The 14,017-nt window shown below is 40.8% G+C and overlaps 3 protein-coding genes across 8 annotated transcripts in view; all 3 read left to right on the forward strand.

Moving 5' to 3' along the window:
* On the forward strand, positions 1–711 carry LOC148802030 (uncharacterized). Its single transcript, XM_088897811.1, has one exon. The coding sequence runs from the start codon at positions 1–3 to the stop codon at positions 709–711; it is 711 nt and encodes a 236-aa protein (XP_088753937.1).
* A 5,829-nt stretch (positions 712–6,540) lies between these two features.
* On the forward strand, positions 6,541–11,239 carry LOC104586161 (uncharacterized). 6 transcript variants are annotated; one of them, XM_088898203.1, is made up of 4 exons: positions 6,541–6,762; positions 8,346–8,695; positions 8,773–8,954; positions 9,048–11,239. In XM_088898203.1, the coding sequence occupies exons 1-4, from the start codon at positions 6,556–6,558 to the stop codon at positions 11,012–11,014; spliced, it is 2,706 nt and encodes a 901-aa protein (XP_088754329.1). In that variant the 5' UTR covers positions 6,541–6,555; the 3' UTR covers positions 11,015–11,239. The 6 variants fall into 6 exon arrangements, with proteins under 6 accessions (XP_088754329.1, XP_088754328.1, XP_010241618.1 ...); XM_010243316.3 differs by lacking the exon at positions 6,541–6,762 and adding exons at positions 6,808–7,734; positions 7,816–7,904 and having other exon boundaries at positions 8,773–11,196; XM_088898204.1 differs by lacking the exon at positions 6,541–6,762 and adding an exon at positions 6,808–7,734 and having other exon boundaries at positions 9,048–11,196.
* Positions 11,240–11,671: 432 nt separating this feature from the next.
* The window catches only part of LOC104588618 (hydroxyproline O-galactosyltransferase HPGT2-like), a 49,717-nt gene continuing 47,371 nt past the window's right edge, over positions 11,672–14,017 (forward strand). The window contains exons 1-6 of the mRNA XM_088898206.1: positions 11,672–12,423; positions 12,540–12,726; positions 12,830–12,893; positions 12,986–13,035; positions 13,159–13,353; positions 13,937–13,997. Of these exons, the coding sequence (XP_088754332.1) occupies positions 13,326–13,353; positions 13,937–13,997 (89 nt within the window). The 5' untranslated portion in view covers positions 11,672–12,423; positions 12,540–12,726; positions 12,830–12,893; positions 12,986–13,035; positions 13,159–13,325. The remainder of the gene's footprint in view (positions 12,424–12,539; positions 12,727–12,829; positions 12,894–12,985; positions 13,036–13,158; positions 13,354–13,936; positions 13,998–14,017) is intronic.

The raw sequence follows: 14,017 nt of genomic DNA on the forward strand, positions 1-14,017 counted from the left end.
ATGTCTGATTCGGAAACCTCATATCCATTTGGAGAACAACGGCCTAATCCTACTCTCACTGAATTGACCACCAGAATGACTGAACTCCTGCACAGACCGATCTCAACTACAGAAACCTCTGCAACTCAGATCGGTATCAAGTTGGATGGCACCAACTATGCCCTTTGGTCCCAAGTTGTTGAGATGTATATATTTGGCAGAGACAAACTGGGATATATTAATGGAGAACTTCCTCAGCCTCCACAAACTGACCCAACCTTTCGAAGGTGGCGCACCGACAACACTATTGTCAAAGGTTGGTTAATTAACTCCATGGACGTATCCTTGATTGGTAACTTTATTCGATTCCCTACAACAAAGATGGTGTGGGATTCTGTGGTTACCACATACTCTGATGGCAGTGATACCTCGCAAGTATACGATCTCCGGCGCCATGTGACCCGCTTGCGCCAGTCTGGAGGGTCTCTTGAAAAGTACTATAATGATCTCCAAGGATTGTGGAGAGAAATTGATTTTCGCCGTCTGAATCCGATGGAGTGTGTGGTAGATATTCAACGGTACAATACTCTCCTTCAAGAGGAGAGAGTGTATATCTTCCTAGTTGGCCTTGATGACAGACTAGACAAGATTCGGGCAGATGTACTCCAAATGCATCCGTTTCCCACTATTGAACAGGCTTATGCACATGTTCAAAGAGAAGCTATCCGATAGAGGGTCATGATAACCGACAACCATATTGAAACTCCAGGAGCAGTTTTGACCTCTAAAGGTGTTAAGACTGGGCAACCTACGCCCTCTTCAACGAGCTCTCTGCCTGCAAGCAGCGAAAAATCTGGTACGTCCTCTAAATCTCGAGCATCTTCTGGTGGTACTAAATGCTCTCATTGTGGCAACTCAAAGCATACCCGGGAGAACTGCTTCAAGCTACATGGCTATCCCGACTGGTGGCATGAACTCCAAGCTCGGAAACGCTAAGACAAGGCTGAAACTAGTGGTAAGGCTGCAACAGTTATAAGAGAATCTCAACTCTCATTCACACCATAGGGAGAAGTTCTCCTCTCGGATTCAGGTAATAATCTTCCCAACAAGACCATTGACAACAAGGCATGGATACTTGGCTCAGGAGCCACTGACCACATGACCTATGATGCTACTGATTTTTCAAAGACTTCACCACCAAGACGGACTACAATTGCTAATGCTAATGGGGCAATCTCTCAAGTCACAGGAGTAGGCACTGTGACCTTGTCACCTACTATATCCTTGAAAAACACCTTGCTTGTTCCCTCGCTCTCCCACAAATTACTATTTGTTAGTCAAATCTCCTCTGATCTGAATTGTGTTGTACTCATTTATCCTACTTTCTTTCTTCTTCAGGATATTCTCACCAAGGAGATAATTGGGCGTGGGACTAGGCGAGGGGGGCTCTACTACATGGATGATCTTAGCACGGGTCAAGCGCATCATACACATCATCAAGGTAACACCAAGGAACAACAGATTTGGATTCGGCATCGCCGGTTAGGACATCCATCATTCAGTTATATGAGACATTTATTTCCGGAGTTATTTTCAGATATACAACCGCATGTTTTTCAATGTAACACTTGCATCCTAGCTAAGAGTCATAGAACAATCTATCCCTTAAGTATGAATAAAAGTCAAGTTCCATTTGCTTTGATTCAATCGGACATGTGGGGGCCATCCCCGGTGACTACAGTCTCTGGATTCCGATGGTTTGTAATCTTTGTTATGGATTGCACTCGCATGACATGGTTATATCTGCTGAAACATAAAGATGAAGTGCTGACTGTTTTTCAATCCTTCCATATAATGGTGAAGACTCAGTTCAAATCACAGATTCAGGTACTCCGGTCTGATAACGGCGGGGAATACATGAATCAACGGTTCCAAGATTATTTTTGGGTCCATGGATTACTTCATGAGACTTCATGCCCCCAAACTCCACAGCAAAATGGCATTGCAGAAAGGAAGAATCGGCACATACTCGAAACTGCCCGCGCCTTGTTACTTGGAGCACATGTACCTAACCGACATTGGGCTGATGCTGTTGCTACCGCCATGCACCTCCTTAACCGAATGCCCTCACGGGTCTAAAAGTTTAAAACACCATTACAAGCTCTTTCATCTCATGTCTCATTGCCCTCTGTTTTGATGATTTCACCTCGAGTTTTTGGCTGTGTGGCGTTCGTGCATCTACATCCAAATCAACGTACAAAACTGGATCCACGGGCAGCTCGATGTATATTCCTGGGGTATGCGCTACACCAAAAAGGGTACCGATGTTATGACCCAGTCACCCACCGTACCTATGTTATCATGGATGCCACCTTTCTGGAATCTGAAACCTTCTACTCTCGATCTACAACCAATTCTTCTCTTCAGGGGGAGAGTCAGAGTGAAGAACTGAACTGGTTTTTACCCGACTGGCCGAATACGAGTGCTTCAACAGAAATGGTGGTCCATGAAGCAACTAGTAAGGCACCTATAGAGACTACACCAGAAGTATCTACAAAAACCTCAACGTCGGCATCGCCTCTACTAGCAGAAGAAGTAGAGACCCCAACTTCGCCAGTACCGGAAAGCCCACCTCCTGAGGATATCCCGGAAGCACGTGAAAGCATCCCTGAGGTAACCTCCCCTACCACTCCTTCAAGCTCTAACGATACTTTGGCTGGCTACACCTTACCTTTCAGGCATAATCGTGGAAAATCGTCAAATAGATATTCTCCAGATGTTGAGGATAGGAGGACAAAGTATCCAATTGCCAACTATGTATCAACGAAGAGACTCACCAAACCTCTAAAATCATTTGTGCAAGAATTGTCCTCTAATCATATTCCCACTAGTGTCCAAGAAGCTTTGACAAACCCAAAATGGACTCGAGCCATACAAGAAGAGATGGAGGCACTACTGAAGAACAAGACATGGACTCTAGTCACCTTGCCTGAAGGAAAAAGACCAGTAGGGTGTAAATGGGTATTTTCCATCAAATACAATGCAGATGGGGCAGTCGAGAGATACAAAGCAAGGCTAGTCGCAAAAGGATATACCCAGACACAGGGCGTAGATTATCAAGAGACTTTCTCCCCAGTAGCCAAGCTGAATACGATCAGAGTCTTATTATCTCTTGCCGCAAATCTTGATTGGCCACTACAGCAGTTCGATGTGAAGAACGCCTTCCTCCATGGTGATCTTGAAGAGGAGGTATACATGGACATCCCACCTGGTTATACAGCGAACTCCAAGAACCAAGTTGTGTGTAAGCTACAACGAGCACTATATGGACTAAAGCAAATCTCCACGGGCATGGTTTGGGAGGTTCAGTCTTGCGATGAAAAAATATGGCTTACAGTAAAGCAATTCAGATCATACACTATTCTTAAAGCACCAACGAGGAAAGGTAACAACCCTAATAATATACGTGGATGACATGATTATCACAGGGAATGATTCGGGAGAAATAGCAACACTGCAGAAGCAATTGGCATCCGAGTTCGAGATGAAGAACTTAGGTGGGCTAAAGTACTTTATAGGGATTGAAGTTGCTAGATCAAAGGAAGGTATATTTTTATCCCAACGGAAGTACACCTTGGATTTACTCTCCGAAGTAGGACAGTTGGAGTGCAAACCGGTAGACACACCTATCGTTCAGAACCATAGACTTGGAGAATACCCAGACCAAGTACCTACCAATAAGGAGAGATACCAAAGGCTGGTGGGTAAACTCATTTACCTTTCCCATACTTGCCCAGACATCGCCTACGTCGTCAGCGTAGTGAGTCAGTTCATGCACTGCCCAACCGAAGATCACATGAATGCTGTAATGCGGATTCTTCGATACTTGAAGTCCTCACCCGGAAAAGGACTCATGTTCTCAAAAAATGATCATCTGAAGATAGAAGGGTACACAGATGCAGACTGGGCCGAAAATGTCTCTGATAGAAAATCCACCTCGGGGTACTTTACATTCGTCGGAGGAAATCTAGTTACATGGAGGAGTAAGAAATAGAAGGTCGTGACCCTATCAAGTGCTAAAGCCGAGTTTCGAGGAATGGCTAAAGGGCTGTGCAAGCTACTCTGGCTGAGAAGACTGATGACTGAAATTGGTTTTCCCCCAACCTCTGCAATGGACCTATTCTGCGACAACAAGGCTGCCATTGACATCTTTCAGAATCCCGTCCAACATGATCGAACAAAGCATGTGGAGGTGGACCGACATTTCATCAAACAAAATATCGAAGACAAAACCATTCGATTTCCCTTTGTCAAATCTGAAGACCACCTGGCAGATATACTTACAAAGGTTGTATCCAGTAAAAACTTCTACAACTCACTTGGCAAGTTGGGTGTCCAAGATCTGTATGCACCAACGTGAGGGGGAGTATTGGCGTGAGTTGTAAAACTAGGGGATATCCTTTGAATTCAGGGATAAATCTCAGCCTAAGTTGTATGTAACTAGGAGAGGTAGAACTAGAATCTATGTATAATTATGAAATGTTTGTATTATGAGTATATATATTTCTCAACCCGTGCAAAGGAAAATAATAAGAAGAACAGAGGAAAAGTTTCTCATTCTACTCGAGTTATCAAATACTACCGTAAGGGCACATGCAAATTCAAACTCCCACTGTAAGGGGATTCATAGGTTAATCAACATTAAACACTTCATTTTGAGAGGGCCTTACTGCACTCAACCAACCAAAATGGAAGGAAACAGAGTAAAATGTCGGTGGTGGAGCACCGTTCCACTATGCTCGAGTGTTTGCCGTCGATAAAGTGCTACGGACATTGCAACTAATAGGGATTCCGATCTCCGGTACGCTGCAGATGATCGGAATGCATGAGGAGGGTTGAAGGGTTGATCGTTGAGGTTGGCCAAGAACGTCGAGGAATAACGAAACAAAAGCTTTGGGAAGGCTTCCGTCAGCGCGTAAGAGTGCAAAGAGCTGGAGAAGGCTTCGCACAGGTGGCAAACAGAAAGCTAAAGCTTAAGGAAGGCTTCCGTCAATGAGTTAGAGTGCAGAGAGCTGGAAAAGGCTTCGCACGGGCGGGGAAGAAGATACTCAGAGAAACGGTCCAAAACTGGGTAAGAAGTTGCTATTTCTCGCTTGAGGGGTATAATGGTAAATATTGGCATCAATAAGTGATGACGTGTGAGGCGGGTGGAGTTAGAAATAAATATGCATTTAGTAGCTTGGGATGACGGGGGGTTTTGTAATCCCTACAGGCTACAAGGCTATTTGGCATTTCCGTTTCTACCATAAACCTGCCGATAACAACCCCATGTTTATATTCTAAATTTGTTTAATTTTAGTAATCATCATTTTGATAGTTTCAGAAATATGAACACAGTTTAAGAACTTTTTTTTTATGTGACAATTTCAAAATCAAATAAAAAAACAAAAATATTCATTTCTAAAACATGGAAAATATTGAACTCATTCCCAGTTAGGGGTGCAAATTGAGTGGTTTGGGTCGTGTTTTAGCTCAGCCTATATTCAACCCTTAGAATTGGGCCTAAACGAGTTTGAGGTCAAATCAAACTATTTGACCCAAGCTCAATTTGTATTAAAATTTGGTGCACTTGAATTTAGTTCAAACCTAGGTTAAACTTTAGTGTTGGTCAATCACCCTGCATTAAAAATTGGTATTGTTTATATAAAAAAAGATATGCATATATGAATGTATGCATGCAAATATGTGTCTAATACTATATATATATATATAAACATGTCGATAAAAAATGTATATACACGTATATAATTAAGTCAAACTCAAGTTTAAATAAGGTTAGGCTGGATTTGAGCCCAAACTCAACTCGAGGACAAAAGTTTAAGACTGGCTCAATCCAAAGTTAGTTTGAATCCACCCAAGTTATACCTCTAAACTATTTGTCGTGTCAACCAAAGCCATTTTATACACCGACTTTTGAGTTTAGGGTTTTAAACTTTAAAGTTTAGATTTTAGGATTAAAGTTCAAGGGTTTAAGATTAAAAATAAAAAATTTATATTTAAGATTTAAGATATAAAGTTTAATTTTAGGTTTAAATCTGAAAATTAAGAGATAATAGGAGCCAAGTATTGCCCGTAAAAACACCCACTTGTCGTGATGCAACGTGCCACCGTGGGAATGTAGGACTAGTTTAATTGGATCGATCGTATTGAAATATGTGATATGAACAGTTGTGGGCCCTTGGATATTTCACTCATCTACTAGCCATAAACTTCAGACATCGCCAAAAATCGAGGATCAATTCAAAAGGCATCCACATAGACTATTGGGTGGACCCTACCTACACTCTAAACTTTGTGCTTTCTCATCATCCATCGTCCATATAATACAGCACGGAAAGTCAAAATGATAGGTCCACCATATTGATCTCGACCATCCAGTTGATGGACTTTTATGAATTAGCCCACAGGATTAGGGTCCAAAACAGAAAGTCCGCCCAACAATGTGTAGTCTCCTCTCTTTTGGTATTTTCCCTAAGCATTGTCCTTCCTTTCTGTTTTTCGCTTTTTTACGCTTTAATGCGTTCCCATGGTTTGGTAAATTTCCAAAAAAGTCCCTCCTTTGGACTTCACGTTCCAACTCCACATATAATCGCACAAAACTTAATTTCGATCAGGCCCTCCTCCTTTCATTTCCCGCATTCCTCTCTCCCTTCTGCCCTAATTTCGAAAAGCCCCCAAGCTAGGGTTTCCGTCCACCGGCTCGTCCCTGCGTCACCGACTCCGGTAAGCGCTTCTTCTCTCTTCCTTCTTTTTGGGTTTTTCTATCTCCTTGTTCGTTTTCCCTCTATTAATCGTTCTTTTCTCTGGTTCAATGAGATGGGATCTGTGAGTTTGTGCTTGGCCGACACAGCTTGTTCAAAACTGCTCTCTTCCTTTTGTTTGTTTTTTTCTATGTATTTATTCGTTTTTCTTCTGTTATTCGTTCCTTTTTTCTGATTCAATGAGATGGGTTCTGTAATTCTGTGAGTTTGTGCTTGATCGACACACAGCTTTTTCAAACGATGTCGTGGTAATTGAGTATTGCTAGGATAGTTACAGTGTATAAATGATGTACGTGGGGGCTCGTAAGTGGTATTCGTAGCTTGGATCAGCTTGCTGGTTTATTGATCAGATGATAAGGTCATTGTATATAGATGATCAAACCCTAATCGGTGGACTTAGCTGTTGCGCGCCTATGGGTTTCTGTGTCCGGGTTTGTGCGTGCGTACAGTGTACCCAGTACAGAGCAGAAAGGAGGTGATCCATGATAGTAGAGACCATTTAAGCGGGTTAGGGTTAGTTTTTAGCTGAGGAGATATAGTGGGTCCCCATTGATATAATGCTCAAAATATAGAATCATATGCCATGGTAATTGATATGATTTGATGCCGTCTATGGAGCAGGAACACTGAGCAGTTGCAAACTTGCAATACAAGATCTGCCGGTTTTATTTTTAAGTGGGTTGAGTTGAATAGTCCCAAAACTGTATAGTTTTTGCACTGGATGATCATGTCAAGAGTTTTGTTCTAATGATACATTAAAGGAAAAATCTATGCTGCCTGAAAGACATGATATGGGAAGAGCTTTGGCCAATCAAAACCTCCCTATGAATTTTGATAAATCCCACCTGATTGGTTACCACTTTTATGATACTGGTTCATTTGTTACAAGTTTTCTGGTATCAAAGTCAAACCCTACATTAAGTTGCAGAAAAGAGTAAGTACAAACTATAGAAAGAATCTTTTCTTATAACAGTTACAACGGTAAGTAACTGTTTTTCTTAATATTCATTTTCAGAACTTGCTTTCCCTGCACTACATGGGCGTCCACATGCTTTCCTTGATAGGCTAATAGAATGCACTACAATCACAAGTATGGTGGCAATGGTAATGCCGTGGGTAGATCAATGTGATGATCAAGATGCTTTGTAGAGATAGTGTTGTTTATATTGGTTGCTACCATTGCACTAGACATTTCTTCAATCACCATATAAATTCTGAAGTTAGTTGGCAAACTGGTTTTCTTTCAAATCATCTGTGGTGGTTTGCAATGTTTTTGTTTGGTGAATTGTGGTCTTCAGTGTTGAGAAAACAGCTTTCATTTTCTTAACCCATAATTTACATGATGTCCCTGAATTATAAATGAAGTTGTTTATTATTCTTTAGTCCATAGCATGATAATGCAACACTTGCTTCAGAAAGTAATAGTAATTTGCTTCTCTTGACTTAGAATACCTGAAGCATATTTGATATTTCATGGCAAGAAAATATAGTTGGCAATTACTCACATCTCTTCATATTTTCTTCATTTTTTTTGTTTCTTTAAAGGACATGGCGAGAGAGAAACTTATACTAATATGCCAATCTGGTGGTGAGTTTGTGTCAAATAATGATGGATCCTTGCAATACAGTGGTGGGGAGGCACATGCAGTGGATGTCAATCGTGGCACCAGGTTTGATGATCTCAAATCAGAAATAGCTGAACTGTGGAATTGTGACATCAAGAAAATGTCTATCAAGTATTTTCTTCCAAGCAACAAACACACTCTAATCACTGTATCTAATGACAAGGACCTACAACGGTTGATTGATTTTTATGGGAACTCAGTAACAGCTGATGTTTATATTGTGACAAGAGAATCTGTTTCACAAGATGTATTGGACATGAATGGTAGCAGGTATTTTCTAAAAGTGATTCCTATTTCAAAACCTGATTGTTCACTTTCCATAAAATCACATATGAGGTTTTCTGCAGGACAAACCAAACAGTAGTAGCTGAATCAGCCAACCGCATTTCTTCTACTCCTGCCATAAACTTCCCTGCAACTCCTGCTGCTGCTTCACCAGTTGTCAATGCTTCACCTTCTTTCACTGCATCCCTTGCTGCTGCTGCTGCTGCTGCTGCTGCTACTCTTGTTGATGATGATAATACTAATGGTACACCTACCTCCATTGCCACTCCTGCTAACTCCACTTCAGTCATCCCTGTTGGCACTACTGATAGTTTTACTATTGCTGCTGATATAACAGCCCCCTGCTCCCCCAAAATGGTCACTACCTCCTCCAGCCCTGTACCTGCTGCCTCTGCTGATGATGCCATCTTTGAGAGTGTTGGGCAGCAAAAGCGAACTGCATCTTGGAAATTTGGTGTCAATGGTTTTTCTATTGTTTCTGTTACTGATGGTGTTGGGCAGAAAATATGCACTGTATCCCAGGACACTACTTCCAATGGTGAAGATGATGCTGGGGTGAAAAAGCTCATTACATTGTGGAAAAATGGTATCACTGGAGTTGGTCAGCAATTCAGTGGTGTCCATGAATTTCGTGATGCATTGCGTAAATACTCCATTGCACATCATTTCATGTATATCCTAAAGAAGAATGAAGCTAGTCGTGCAACTGCAAAATGTAGGGCAGATGGCTGTACATGGAGGATTCATGCATCATGGGTACCAACTACACAGACATTTACAATAAAAAGGATGAACAAGACACATACATGTGGAGGGAATATTGGGAAATGTTCTCCTTCAACAAAAAATTGGTTGGCAAGTATTATAAGGGACAGGCTGCAAGATAGCCCTCACTACAAGCCCAAGGATATTGCAGATGAAATCTGTCGAGATTTTGGCATTGAGTTGAACTACTCACAGGTTTGGCGTGGAGTGGAGAATGCAAGGGCACAACTTCAGGGTTCGTATAAAGATGCATATAACCAATTGCCTTGGTTTTGTGAGAAGATAGTGGAGACAAACCCAGGTAGCATCTGTAATTTTACCACCAAGGATGACTTAAGCTTCCAACACCTTTTTCTCTCATTTCATGCCTCATTATTTGGTTTCAAAAATGGTTGTCGTCCCATCCTTTTCCTTGATTCCACACCTCTAAAATCAAAATACCAGGAGATATTGTTGATTGCTGCTGCAGTGGATGGGGAAGATAGTATGTTTCCAGTTGCTTTTGCTATAGTTGATGTTGAGAATGATGCCAGCTGGCACTGGTTTTTGGTGCAACTGAAGTCAGCTGTGTCAACATCTAGATCCATTACATTTGTTTCAGACAAAGAGAAGGGGTTAAAAAAATCTGTTAGTGAGATTTTTGAGAATGCCCACCATGGTTATAGCATCCGTCATCTCGTGGATAATTTCAAGAAAAGCTTGAAGGGTCCTTACCATGGGGATGGCAAGTCTTCTTTGGTTGGCAATCTTTTGGGTGCTGCCCATTCTCCACGACTCGATGGCTTTAGAAAGTGCATTCAGAGAATAAAAAATGTTTCTTCAGAGGCTTATGATTGGGTCATGCAGAGTGATCCGGAATGCTGGGCAAATTCTCTATTTAAGGGTGAGCAGTACAGTCAAATCAATCTAAAGATTGCAGAAACATTCAATAATTGGATAGTAGAGGTGCGTGAGTTACCAATAATACAAAAGATAGATGCAATAAGATGCAAGATGATGGAGTTGATTTATGAACGTAGGGTGGGTGCAAGTGACTGGTCTACACTGCTAATTCCATCTAAGGAAGAAAGACTTAAAGAAGAGATATCAAAAATTGATAACTTTAAAGTCTTATTTTCATCTGATACCATGTTTGAAGTTCATGACAATTCTATTAATGTTGTTAACATTGATCAGTGGGACTGTAGTTGCCAGGGGTGGAGAATGACTGGATTGCCTTGCCGCCATGCTATCGCTGTATTTAATTGCATTGGCAGGAATCTGTATGATTACTGTTCCAGATACTTCATGACTGAGAGTTTCCAGCTAACATATTCAGAGTCAATAAACCCAATGCCCAACATAGGGAAGCCTGCAAGTAAAGATTCTTCAGACAAAGACCAGGTACATCCTCCTCGAACACAGCGCCAGCCAAAACCACCACCAACCCAACCAAAAAGGAAGCGGAGCAGATCAAAGGGAAAAGTCCAAAGGCCACTCCATTGCAGCAAATGCAAGGGAGAAGGGCATAACAGGGCTTCATGCAAAGAAGCATCATAGGTCAATCAAATCTCTTCTATCAGTGCCATCCATCTTTTGCCCAAGGTTTTATATCTTGAGCCTGACAGAACATTGTACAAAAGATGTAGATTTGGGAAGTTAGTTACTCTTGACTATGTCAATTTGAATATGGCTTGTATTTCCATATGCATCATGAATATATGGGTGTACTTTTGCGTAAATTTTTGAATCCCGCACCATCCTGTGGATTTTCATGACAGTTCCTTTCTTGGGTGCAGAAGGTGAGCAAATATAATCAAATTATTCTTCTATTTTCCTTATTGTTTTGCCCATATATAACAAAATTGCAGACGTGGACAGTAAAATCAGCCCAATGAATTCTTGGTTGAACAATCTCACCATTAATTTTGCTTGTATTCGAGTGTTTCAGTGTTTGGGTAGTTTTCTTGTCTTATTATCAAATTTTCATTTTTTCCTTTCTTTTCAGTATAAAGATGAGATAACGTATTGTTTGATCTTTGGCCCAAATTGACTTATTTAGGAATGTAATGGTTTATTTATTAGATATGGCATGTTTTACAGGACATGCAGTTTCCAGAAGTACATTACGAGAACCTTATAGATATTCTTTGGGTTAACTGATCAAAATTCCTGCATATATGCTCTTGACAGAAGATGGTTCTCTATATCACACCGACTCCAATCTTTCATTGTAAGATAAAATGACAAACTTGTTTCACCAAAGATTCCAGAGACTTAAGAGAGTGGTCTGTTCTGATTTTGTTCGTTGTATGGAATCATAAATGGCGAAGCAGGACTATACTGCATGCATACAATGCCCCAGATATTAAGAGGTGTTTGTTAATGATCACAAGTATTAAAACATGTTATTATTCTCCTACTTGCTAATGAAGATCGTATTGCTCTATGACTATGTCTATGGTATGCATGGAATGAGTCCCAAGAGGGCCTAACAAAGAAATTGAGAGGATTCTTGTGAGAATGTTTATGCTGATTTTGGGATCCATTTGAGTACTGGAACAGTAGCCAGTAGGAGTACTTACCAGCGAGTATGAGGGTAGAGAGATGAACGCATGAAACCGTTTCGCGCCATACACCATATTGCCACGTGGAAAATTTTTAGGTCGAACTCCATTTATCATCACATAACCTAGACATTCTATTTTAGTGTGATGGGAACAACTGGAGGAGGAGACAGTATGGGCGGAGATACACAAGTCTACGCTACCGGTATGGAGGTCTGTCTCTGTCAGTACTGTCACGGGCTGTTACCTACGCAACCGCAATGCTCAGTGAGGGGCAGAGCTGCCTGCCTGCCTGCCTATGTGTACGAGCCTGGGGGAGTGGTTATCCATTTATGCTGGAATCGCCTACAGTTCGACTCGTATATGGAGCCAACCATGATAAACCACGTTATCTCCATGCACGTATGACATGCTTATTACGAATGTACAGCTTACTAACATGCAATTTACCCATTTTATTTAATCTTATTTTTCTAAAAAAATTAATCTTTTTTTTCCTGCTTCTTCGAAAACGGAAGTTCTGCTTACCAACCCGGTCGAATCCCATTTCTAGTGCGGTGAGATTTACATCTCTCCATTTGAGGAATGTTCAGCGACTACGATGAAGCACGAAAGGAAATGGAAGTCGAACTCGTTGCAGACGAACAAAACCTCAGTCGTCATGGTCTTACTGTCTTGCCTCGCTTGGCTCTACGTTGCTGGCCGGTGAGTTTGTTTTATCGAACTTGATTCCCTTGCCTAAAGTTTGGTCTCGATCGTACCTCGCTTGTTTTGTTATTATCTAGTTGAACAATCTTCGAACAATCAGGTTGTGGCAAGATTCAGAGAACAGAAGGTTACTGGTTAACCTTCTTCAGAAGAACTCAGGACAGGTTCTTCCCGATTATCGTTTAATAATTTCAAAATTTATTTTATGGGTTTTTCCCCACTTTTCATGTTCTTATTTAAATAATTTTCGTTGTAGCTGGCCAAGGTCCTTACGGTTAAGGATAGGCTCATGATCCTAGGATGCAAGTAAGTTTTTTTTTTTTTTTTTTTTTTTCCTTCAGTTTTACAAATTGCATTTTTTGGTTTCGTTGTGTTTATAAAGCTGTTCATTAACTTTATGATTTATGATTTTGTTTGAATCATTTTCAGGGATTTGTCAGGAAGGATCGTGGAAGCTGAGATGGACTTGGCGATGGCAAAGAGTCAAGGGTACCTACCTCAGGAACCAGTTGCAGCTGAGTGGGTCTGCTTCTGGAGAGAGGCTTTTGGCCGTTATTGGGGTATATACTGGATTTGGTAGCCGCTTGAAGCGGAACATGTTTAGAGGATCTTGGATGCCAAAAGGTCAGCTGGAATTCTCAACCAAGTCCCCCCTTCTTTTAATTTCGTTACTGTCTCAGACTTTTTCAAACTTTCTGTTGTTAGTGGAATTCACGTTTTGGGATATAATCTTGTTTTCATTTGCGACTTCTGATTTAAACTACTTTTCCTTTGCTGTGGTGCTTGCACATTGTAAGGGACCGTTTTTTTTTTTTTTTTGTGGAGGATCGTAGTATTTTGGTGAATATTTGTATAAAGTTCAGGTAGATGTGCTTATTCTCTCTCTCTCTCTCTCTCATACACACATGGCGCGGAGTCCACTGCCAGCATTAATTCCATTAACTTTTCTGAAATTTCAATTGTTGCTTTTCCCCATAGATCATTTAACTGAATATTTTACTTTCATATATCAGTTAAAGAAAGATTTTCTCTAATACCTTTTACCATACTTTTCTGGTTTAAATATCATGTTTCAATTTTAATTTTCCACATCATTTTATTTGCTATTTCAATTTTGACTTCTTATATCAAGTTTATTTAAGAACTTGGACAACCTGTTTTCTGTTATCTGTTTTTGGATATTCACTTTGATGGCGATTCATTGTAGGTGATGCTTTGAGAAAACTTGAGGACAGAGGAGTGGTGATACGTTTTGTAATTGGCCGGAGGTTTTCCCATAATACTTAAT

Source organism: Nelumbo nucifera, chromosome 2, assembly GCF_055504915.1.
Source record: "Nelumbo nucifera cultivar China Antique chromosome 2, China Antique-T2T, whole genome shotgun sequence".
NCBI classification, from domain to species: Eukaryota; Viridiplantae; Streptophyta; class Magnoliopsida; order Proteales; family Nelumbonaceae; genus Nelumbo; species Nelumbo nucifera.